Source organism: Frankliniella occidentalis, unplaced genomic scaffold, assembly GCF_000697945.3.
Source record: "Frankliniella occidentalis isolate FOCC.00 unplaced genomic scaffold, Focc_3.1 Scaffold158, whole genome shotgun sequence".
In the NCBI taxonomy this organism is placed as follows: Eukaryota; Metazoa; Arthropoda; class Insecta; order Thysanoptera; family Thripidae; genus Frankliniella; species Frankliniella occidentalis.
In genome coordinates, this window is record NW_026267284.1 from 604,168 (window position 1) to 613,955 (window position 9,788).

The 9,788-nt window shown below is 37.4% G+C and overlaps 5 protein-coding genes across 6 annotated transcripts; 2 read left to right on the top strand and 3 right to left on the bottom strand.

The window, feature by feature from the left end:
- Positions 1-7: 7 nt before the first annotated feature.
- Positions 8-1,650, bottom strand: LOC127750257 (uncharacterized; the record flags this gene model as incomplete). The annotated part of the gene is made up of 4 exons (XM_052271366.1): positions 1,398-1,650; positions 1,204-1,301; positions 431-639; positions 8-256 (listed from the first exon to the last, which is right to left on the bottom strand). Coding segments are annotated over exons 1-4 (600 nt in total), but the record flags the coding sequence as incomplete, so codon positions are not given.
- A 57-nt stretch (positions 1,651-1,707) lies between these two features.
- Positions 1,708-3,356, top strand: LOC113216022 (uncharacterized). The gene is made up of 8 exons (XM_026435708.2): positions 1,708-1,850; positions 1,946-2,101; positions 2,191-2,385; positions 2,465-2,596; positions 2,675-2,792; positions 2,863-2,926; positions 2,992-3,136; positions 3,202-3,356. Exons 2-8 carry the CDS (start codon positions 2,039-2,041, stop codon positions 3,337-3,339), a joined length of 855 nt encoding a protein of 284 aa, XP_026291493.1. The 5' UTR covers positions 1,708-1,850; positions 1,946-2,038; the 3' UTR covers positions 3,340-3,356.
- Positions 3,357-3,411: 55 nt separating this feature from the next.
- On the bottom strand, positions 3,412-4,667 carry LOC113216023 (uncharacterized). Its single transcript, XM_026435709.2, has 4 exons — positions 4,504-4,667; positions 3,984-4,069; positions 3,651-3,885; positions 3,412-3,576 (listed from the first exon to the last, which is right to left on the bottom strand). The coding sequence occupies exons 1-4, from the start codon at positions 4,510-4,512 to the stop codon at positions 3,463-3,465; spliced, it is 444 nt and encodes a 147-aa protein (XP_026291494.1). The 5' UTR covers positions 4,513-4,667; the 3' UTR covers positions 3,412-3,462.
- Positions 4,668-5,299: 632 nt separating this feature from the next.
- Positions 5,300-7,755, bottom strand: LOC113216019 (endoplasmic reticulum-Golgi intermediate compartment protein 2). The gene is made up of 7 exons (XM_026435702.2): positions 7,382-7,755; positions 7,129-7,284; positions 6,828-7,044; positions 6,500-6,750; positions 6,290-6,412; positions 6,076-6,213; positions 5,300-5,997 (listed from the first exon to the last, which is right to left on the bottom strand). The coding sequence occupies exons 1-7, from the start codon at positions 7,491-7,493 to the stop codon at positions 5,798-5,800; spliced, it is 1,197 nt and encodes a 398-aa protein (XP_026291487.1). The 5' UTR covers positions 7,494-7,755; the 3' UTR covers positions 5,300-5,797.
- A 39-nt stretch (positions 7,756-7,794) lies between these two features.
- Positions 7,795-9,490, top strand: LOC113216020 (uncharacterized). 2 transcript variants are annotated; one of them, XM_026435703.2, is made up of 2 exons: positions 7,795-7,962; positions 8,042-9,490. In XM_026435703.2, exon 2 carries the CDS (start codon positions 8,053-8,055, stop codon positions 9,175-9,177), a length of 1,125 nt encoding a protein of 374 aa, XP_026291488.1. In that variant the 5' UTR covers positions 7,795-7,962; positions 8,042-8,052; the 3' UTR covers positions 9,178-9,490. The 2 variants fall into 2 exon arrangements, with proteins under 2 accessions (XP_026291488.1, XP_026291489.1); XM_026435704.2 differs by having other exon boundaries at positions 7,796-7,962; positions 8,045-9,490.
- The last annotated feature ends 298 nt before the right edge of the window (positions 9,491-9,788 follow it).

Below are 9,788 nucleotides of genomic sequence, written 5' to 3' on the forward strand. Positions count from 1 at the left end.
AATTTTTTATTGTTAGTGAATGGCTACCTCCAGTTCCATAGACACGTTGTCTTTCTCTCTCTTCCATATCCATATCACAACAAAAGTTGAAGCGTAAGGTATGCAGTTTAGATCCAAATGCTTCATTAAATTCAGTAAATTTATTCATGAAGTCATACAGATTCTGGAATTGAATCATCCGATCAAAAATAAGAGTTCTTATGTAGCCTCCAATTTTTTGTAAACAGAATGGTACTCGTGTATTGTCTAATACTTGCTGTAAAAGATAATAATACTTCATGTAATAAGTCATTTAAGTACACACTCATGAAATATTTCAATAATTTCAAATCATGATAGTCTGGATTGCTGTAAAATTACTACTTCTTAAGTAATGTTCAGAAAAAAAAAGTAGTCAGAGAAAATTATGTTATGTAACGTATTTCAATACCTGCCATCCTAAAAAGTAGTTGTACCTCCGTCTTGTTAGTGTTGTATCAGTTACTAAAAATGTTGACCATGTATTTGGGAGATAAAAAGCTCCTATATACCAATTACGACATACTTGTGAAGCTGCGTATCGCTCTTTTATGTCTAGATAAGTGAAAACTTGTTCTAGAATAAGGTTTGGAAGGTCTGACCACTGACTATATGGCTGACCTGAAACAAAAGCAGAATTTAACATTCTTTTTACAAGAAGAATAACACAAAACATTTAATGAATGTATGCAGATTAAGGAGATAGTCATTACAAAATAATATGCTGTAACATTGTAAACAAATCACATAAAAAGCAAACCAGGAGAACAGAGCTAAAAACAGCAAGCTTTATAAAATTGGCTCTGGTCCAAACTGGCAGGTCAGTACAAATGCATCGCTTCAGAGTTTCTTGATGTGATGCCTGCAAATAATTTTCTATTGATATAGGAATGTATCTGGCTAATAGGCAGAAGGAATATCTGCTACCTATTAAAAGTCTAATTGTCACTAGCTATTATTGTGAAATTTGCCACTGCCTCTCCAAAAGCAAGTATACACATCTATTGTCCCAGAGAGTCACAAATACAAATAAATCAAAAATTTTTTAATATTATACTGTGGTACAAGCATTTAGAATCATCAGTGTCTTTACGTGTGTGATTTAGAGGGGATAAGGGACAAAGTTCTATTAACCTGAGCCGGTAAAACAAAACCACACCGCTAATATGAACTTAAATTACGTACCATCCTCGTTCAAGTCAACTCCGTTGACTTCTAACGGATTGACGTAGTACTTAGGGCAGTCAGACACAGTTGTCATTTTGCGAAAGAACTTTTTCCAGCTGTGGAGAAATCCAAACGATAAAGAATAAACTCAGTCAGTTGCACAGAATATCAAAGAAATGTCTTCAATAACTTGCAACACACAGAACACCGACCAGAACAGAAAACGTTTGTTTTGCCTGCCAAATTTAGCATCCATGGTCACAAACTTCTGTAATAAAAGGAAACAACCGTTCTCAAAAAAGGAAACTTTTAATTACTGCCTTGTGAGCAAAATTTATACAAATAACTATTAAAATTAATAAAACCATGGTACATGTGGCGTATCGTTAACATTTATTCGAAAAGTTCGTGCCGAGGGCCGAGGCTAGATCAGGTACGGTTTGATGCACTGCGTTATTGCCCCTCCTCGCCTCCTCGCCGGCCGGCGGCACTTACAAGGGGGACGCAAAGAGACTCTCTCCCCCCCCCCGGCCGGCGGAGCGCGAGAGTTGAAGAGATTGAAGTATGTCCAAAATCTCCAAAGTTACAGTCAGCTGATCGTTGGTTGACTAAGTTTTATTGTATTGTACTCAAAATTTTTTTTATAAAGCTGTCAAGTGCAAGTGGTGAGTGTCCATCATTTAAATAGATAATGTAGTTTTGTGCATGCAATTTACATACCATCCATATAACCTAATATATTCTGTTATTTCTCAATAAGCACCTGTTAAGTAAATGGAAAAGTAGACCTGAGATCTGGGATCAACTGTTTCATTTTAAAAAATCACTAACTTTTATCAATATTGATCTCACTATGGCTGCAGTAGTTGCAGACATGTCTTCGGATACTCTCTCATCCCTACACGAACTGTCAGTGGTAAGAGAGGAAATTTGAGAGGAATTGATAAGATTAACTAATTACAAACAAGTTTGGTTATTAAATGGCTATTTTTTATTTTTTTTTAGGAGCTCACATCACTTGGCTTGAAACCTTCGATAAACCATACTTCTAGTAGCCCAGTAGAATTATGTGAAGGACTTCTGAATTCAGCCTGGATGCTTGTCAACTTGATCCACAGCAGATCAATGGGTCTAAACAACAGCTCTCAAACATCATCTGAAAGAGAGTGTTTTTTACGCTCAGAAAACCAATCATTGGAGGTAGTTTTCTATTCCAAGGTTCTCTCATGTAGTTTATGTAGTAATTTACTAATTTCTGTTATCTCGGTTATCACTTCAGGTGAAATTAGAGTCATTAAAGAAAGATGTGGCTTCTAAAGATGAAATGCTTGCTAAAGAAGTTAATAATGTTTATAAACTTCAAGGAGAGATAAAAACTCAAAACCTTCAAATCCAGAAGCAAAAGCATGTGGTAAGTGGTAATATACTGAAACAAATTTCTTCCTTATTACATAAACAAATTTTTTGAAAGTGAACTTTTTCTTTGTAGATAACCCAGCTCACTGATAAATTGCGAAGTCACGAGAAAGACTTTCAACATGAAGTGTTGAGACTGGAGGCACAATGTGAACAACTCAGAGAAATGGTCCGCAAGTCTCTCGGCATGGGTGAGTTCTTATTTTGAGTACAGTCTTGATATTGTGAACTTTTACATTAATTACCATTACCTATTCTAAGGTTCACGGCCAATACTAGGAGGAACAGTTGAAGATAAGCTCGCAACACTAAATGTCTCAGATATGTAAGTTTCAAATTAATAATTAGACTGCATTGAGTTTCCAAACTATCCAACCTATTCTGTTGCAGATCGACAGAGAATCATGATAGACTGATAACAACTCTTAATAGATTAAAATCCTCTAATTCTGGCTTGATACAAGAAAATCTTACACTAAGGGATGCACTGCAACTGCTCCACCAGGATATTCAACAAGTTTTAGGATTATCAAAGGTACTTGAGAAAAGAATGCTGCCTGCTTCTTTCCAGAATATCATTACTTTTTTCCTCCCCTCCAGCACTCTTCAGCTACATCCAGCAATTTGGCTTTGGAAGCATTTCGGCTTCCAGTGGAATTTAGTTTGAAACAATTAAAGGAATTACGGCAGGATCAAATAAAAATGTTAAATGAAATAATAGCTTGTAAGAATCAATAAAAGTGAACTTCAAATGATTACAGGCATATTGACATTCCTTGATACCAGGTCCAGGACAAATAAAGAATATAATTTGTGCTGCTTTAAAACTTTATTATTAAAGAGCACAACAGTGGAACAACCTTACTTAAGAGGAATAAAACGAGAACTGTGGGTGGCACCAATACCGGGTCTACCGTGCTTGACAGGCTTGTAGGTAACACTGAACTCTCCCAGGTAGTGACCAATCATCTCAGGCTGAAACCAGAAAAGACTTGAGGTTAGCAACATCAACAGACTTCAGTTAAAAGAAAAGACAAATCAATGCTTACCTTAATTTCAACAAGGTTGAAGGTTTTTCCGTTGTACACACCAACAATGGAACCAACCATTTCAGGGACAATGATCATGTTTCGGAGGTGTGTCTTGACAACATCAGGCTTTTCGTTAGGCTGAGCTTCTTTCTTGGCCTTGCGCAGTTTCTTCACAAGAGCCATTGGTTTGCGCTTCAGACCACGAGTGAACCTCCTCCTAGCACGGGAGTGCATCAACTCCATCAGCTGTTCACTGCAAGCAAATGAATATAAACATTCTTGCTTAATTAAAATCACAGGGGGAAAAGATGTGACATCCAAATTCTCTTCGAAAATCCAAAGAAATCTTACGCTGGCATGTCCAGGAGCTGGTCCAGGTCGACACCTCGGAAGGTGAACTTCCTGAAGGTCCTCTTCTTCTTCTGCGCTTCTTCAACCTGGAGAAATACACACAACAAATTGGTGAAAGACTAAACTTAACGAGTCATATCAGAAAGTAAAGTGTAAACTACCCGGCAACAAACATGGGGGAACCTAACCTAATCGAACTGGTAAACATGATAGATTGCCGCATACTCAACGGTTCACACATGAGACAAATACGATGGAAGTGAACAGAAAATTAAATAATACGACTAGTAAAGTTCAAAACAATTTGAAGGTGCGACTGCATCATGATAAAACAGCAATTACTAACCACATCCCTGTGGGTTGCGGGGGCACAGTATAGAAAGTTCCACGTTCATCAAATACTTAGAAACAAACTATACGTGCGGAACAGTGAAAGGGGGCACGAGAGTTTGAAAAAGCCAAGTGGACCAAGTTAAAATCCAATGATGTTGGAGATATAAACGGAAAATATAAGTTTTACCTCAGCCATGATTCTGATGTGTCGGTGCGTCCTACGTAGAGAAACTGAAGACTGATCGAGGGTTTCCGGTTCCGAGCCCAGCTAATTTCAGTGTTACCAGTGTTTAAAGCTGCAACGGCTGCAACTAAAAATTATCTAGAATTCCTCGGTGGTATCCCTCCGCTGTTTTCTTTTCATTATAAATTTATATTTATTAGTTTCTTGATGGATGAGTCCGAAAATATTTCATTCAGCATGAAAGTAAGGTCCTTGCGTTTAACAATACTTCGCGCAGGAGTTGGTAGAACATTAGTGAGTCTCGAGAGGTCGATCTACCAATTCTGTAAATATCCTCAATAAGTGAATCGTAAATCCTGCAAATAAGGCATCAAGAGATGGGGGAATTTCCAATTTCCCATTCCCCACGCAATTCCTTCAGACGACCAGAGTACGATCTCGATCTAGATGGTGAAAAAATTGAAAACCGTAGTATGGATGGTATGGATATTTCAACGACTGAACAAGTTACCAAGTTCCTTTAAAATACAAACAAAGATTAGAGAGGAAACTTGCTTCCTCCTCTTTGAATTGTTTTCTTGTTCAAACCAGCAGCTGACCAGCTTCTGGGGCCTCTGGACCAAGCTTTTCAAATGAGTAAGATTTTTGAGATTTTGGTTAACAGTCAAAAGGTTTCTTTATCTTTCAAATACAGAGAAGGATGAAGCATCTCCAAGTATGCTAATACCAGACACAGAGTCAAAGGGGTGAAACAAGAAGTGGACCTTTTGGTGAAGATCAAAATACGGAATCAGAGGTATACACATCAAATATCACTTTAATATAGAGCATTAGTTCAATAACTATAAAGTAAAGGCTCATTATAAGCCTGAGGTACTCACTGACAATACACAAAATACATTCCAAATGAAAAAATAATGGTGTCGGACATTATTTTGAGACTTGTTTGACACACAATACTTTGGTACAAAACCCCACGCACACTCAAACAAGACAAAATAGTATTAAAATGGCCCAAAATAGATAGATAAAAATACAAGTAGATGAGATTCAACAAAATAAAACATTGTGTAAACCAAATAAAATAACACTCATCAGAACCAGGAAAATAAGACAGCTCATGGAATACATAATAGCAAACAGGTAAAAATCCTTGCAAAAGTACAAAATTCTTGTTGCAACAGTGACACTGAAATACGAAGAAACCTGAGACTATAGCTGACCATGAATTATAGAAGAAAAGTCACCCCTTAAAAGTACGAGATCAGGAACCATTGTGGCTCAGATGCAAAAGAAATCAGTTAGGAGCCATATTGGGTTCTAGGGGTACTGATATAGGAATATCACCGACTAGTGTTGCTTTAGTTAAAATACTACTCTGAGCTGCATTAATATCAGTCAAAGGTTGTGTAATGACTGCGGAACTCCCAGATTGATGACTGCTCTTATTTTCGCTAAATAGACTTATCACATACAACACAAGGTTGTTCAAAAATCCTGCAAAGATAGAGATAGGATTAGATTGATATAACATTAATATTATTGTTTTTACACCCCTTATGAATATGGCCATACCTGAGCAAACATAAAGTCCACATATCATAGATGAAAGCCTAGTGAGGAATTGTCCAACAGAATCTCTTTCCTGAATAACATGTACCTTCAAAGCACTCATATCATACTTAAAAAATATTCCAGCAACGCCATGTGAACCTGAAAGCAAATGACGAAAGTTAAAGGTATTGACAACACTGATTTTTTTTTTTTTAAATGAGGAGAAAGCACTAACCATTTCGGTGGTCTATAGGCCGATCATGATCCTTGACAGAATATTGATATGTTTGCATTTTGCTGAAAAATGTATCGACATCTGTGGGAACTACTTGAATAAAATACTGATACAGCATTGCAGCTGAAAAATAGAACTTTATTACTATTGATTAAATACTCTAAGGACTTTTGTCACATACCAGTACAGTTGCCTAAAATTATATCTTACATTTGTCTGTAATTTTTTCATCACCTTCCATGGGATGGATTATGCCAGGAGAAGGCTCCCCAAATGAAAATTTATGAATTCTGTGGGAAAAGTTCATCGCACGATCTGTCATGAACGGCGAAAGATGAACATGTCCAACTGGCAAAGCCAATGGTTTGCCGGCACTCACATGCAAATTACCAGCTACCTTATTTAGTGTGAGACTCCCATAAATTCTACAAGCATCTGTAGGCCATTTGGGTTTATCCTTCCTGAAAGATATGAATGATATTCTTGAGTGTGCATGTTTTAGGTAAATTGTGAAACAAGAAGGCTTCTGCAAACATACCTTGGTGGTAAAGTTCCAAACATTGCAGCTTGTCCAGATTTCCACAAAAGAATTTGAAGGGCATGAAATTCCTCCCTCAAATAGGAATTTAGAGAGCGCATGGTATCAAAATGGGTGCGCTGCTCTCTGTTAAGCTCCCACCAAGTGTCTTCTTGTTCCAAATTCCCAAACTTAAAAATATTCTGATTTGTTGAGTCTACAATATCAGCACCAATGACTGTAATCAAAATCTCGTATAGAATACAGAAAGACACATAAGAATGTAGGAGTAATAACAGTAAAAAGTTGGTTGGATGCCTACAATTGCACGGAGTGGCAACAGTCATATCAATATTAATTTTTAACTTTGCATCAAAATCAGTATCAGGAGTGAACTTGAATAGAAATCTTGTGTCGAGCCAGTATCTAGTTTCAGAGTACACCAACCAAAGGATGGCTAGCCAACAGCAAACTGACACTGTAAGAAGAAAACAAAGTGAGGATGACATGAACAAGTGATTTAATCTTCTTTTTAAAAATATACGGGTTTTTATTAGAAGAAAAGTTGCAAATACCTGTACCACCAATAGGACTGGCCTCGACATATGAGTCGGGCACCTTTGGGAAAGCGTCCAATTCTCTAACAGTTTTAAGGGATACAACCCTCCTAATCCTTTGTCGCAACATTCTAAAATTCTTTCTGCTGGTCTGGCCAAACAAACAATACAAAATATTTCTTGTTCCAGCCCTTAACACTCAAGATACCACATCCTTAAATACGTGGAATGGAAGAGAAACATTATTTTTCAAATGGACTGTATGAGTTAGACTTTAAAATCCATGTTAAGACCCTTTGCAAGTCATACAGACGAAAACTTTGAACACGTCAAAATTGACGGTAAACATAACCTGCAACCGGTGAAAGAGCGAAACGAATGAAGTCCCCACCCCACCCTTCCCCTACCTTCACCCCCTGCGCCCGTACAGTGTGAATAGGTGTTTTTGTCGTTGTTAGCACGACAGCCAGAGTCAGACAATAACAATAAGTACATAGGAGGTTATGTTTTCCTTTGCTAATTGAGTATTTTGGCAATAATATGTAAAACATACACCAGACAGCTGTTAAAATTTACTGGATTCCGTTAAAGTTTTGTCGGTAAGTAATAAAGCTTTTTATTTTTTCTATTGCTACCCTCATAAAACATTTCTTAATTACCATTTTTTTAAAATTTCAGCAGTTCTCGTCATGACCAAAAGATGCATTGTCTGTCAGTGTTCAAGAAATCTGCGATTCCACGAACTTCCTAGTGACGCCACCCTGAGGGAGCAATGGCTTGCCATTGTACCCAGTGATGAAGTGTTTGGAGAAAACCCAAAAGTATGTGAGCTTCATTTTGATCCCTCTAATTATGAGCCACACTGTAAAAGAAGAATTTTAAAGCGGGATGTTGTTCCATTAGTTATTCCTCGTCAAGAGCTAGAAGCTGCAGCTGCGCTAAAAGAATCTGCGCTCAAAGAAGAAGTGGCGCTTAAGAAAGCTGCACTGCAAAAAGTTGCTCTGAAAGAACTTGATCTGCAGACTGTAGAGGGTAATTCAGATGTATCTGTGGATGGCCCCAGTTGTAGTATTCAAGAGAAATCCTTAGGTCTCAAGAAACTCAAATCCCAGCTTCATAAAGTTGGGCTCAAAATACAGACTCCAAAAACAGTTGGTAAAGTAACAAGAAAATTTGAAATTCTTAAAGCACAACTCGGACATCTGAAAGAGGATAATAGGGAAAAAACAAGTAAAATCAAGTCTTTATGCTCTGAACTGAAGGAGCTAAAATCTCTCTCTTTTCGTCAAGCATCTGAAGTTCGAAATAGAGATAAATCCCTTCGCCAAATGCAAGCTAAAGTTAGGCAGTTAGAAAGGCTTGTTAATGCAAAAGATCTAGGAACTAGTAATGTCAAAGAAAAAATTGAGAAGGAGAAAAGGGAGAAAGAGGAGCAATTGAAGAAAATACGCAATCTAAAAGATCAAGTTGAATTATTGTCCACTGAGAGAAAGGAAATGGAACAAATTTGTTACTATAAAAACATAGAGGAAATGATACTAAATATGGACACTGATAGAAAGGCTGCTTTCATTTTAGATCAAATTAAAATGTACAACATGAAAGTTCCTAGATATTCAGATTCAACTCTCCAAGAATGCATTATTTGGGAAGACACTGATCCAAGAGGTTATCAATTTGTGCGGGAAAGTGAACTGTTAACCCTACCGTCCCAAAATACTATGAAAAAGCACTTAGGACCTATGGATTTGGAAATAAATTTAAATAAAACCTTTAATTTTCAATCAAACAAACCTCCAGATGTTGCTATCTAAGCAGTTGTTTAATTGTATAAGCTACTATGAATATTTGCTCAAAATGAACCCTTTGTTTTCTGTCTAAATTTATTGTCTAAGTCTCATTACTAAATAGCATTTGGTATAATTAGTCTTTAAATAAACAGTCTTTTTTTTTTCTATCATGTAATCTGTTCCATTAGTCACCTTTTGATATTGTTGAGTTACAACTAGTTACAATCATGTTATTTTTCATATTTTTTTTTTTTGTGCAATGCATTGCCATTTGTTCCCGTTATCTTATTATTAATGTCTATCATGATGAATAAAATTATTTGTTTTTGTTGCCTCATCTCAGTCTTTTTTTGAACAAGGATAAAAGGGCCAGTAGTAATGGCAAAGCAAGACCTGGCCTAGCTGGCCCACCTATGAACCGAACCGGTTGGAGGGAGCCAATGTCTTTGAAAGTGTCCCTTCCCTACCGCCCGCCCGGGCGACAGACAAAAATGTTCCAGCTATGTTCCAGGGAGGGAAGTGTGGCTGGAGAACAGCCAGAGTAGTACAGGACGGTCCCACAAGAGAGCGCCACTACCCGCGCTGCCGCAGCTTTCGAAAGTGCAGCTCGCACCGGCCGGCGAAAAAAAGGAGGG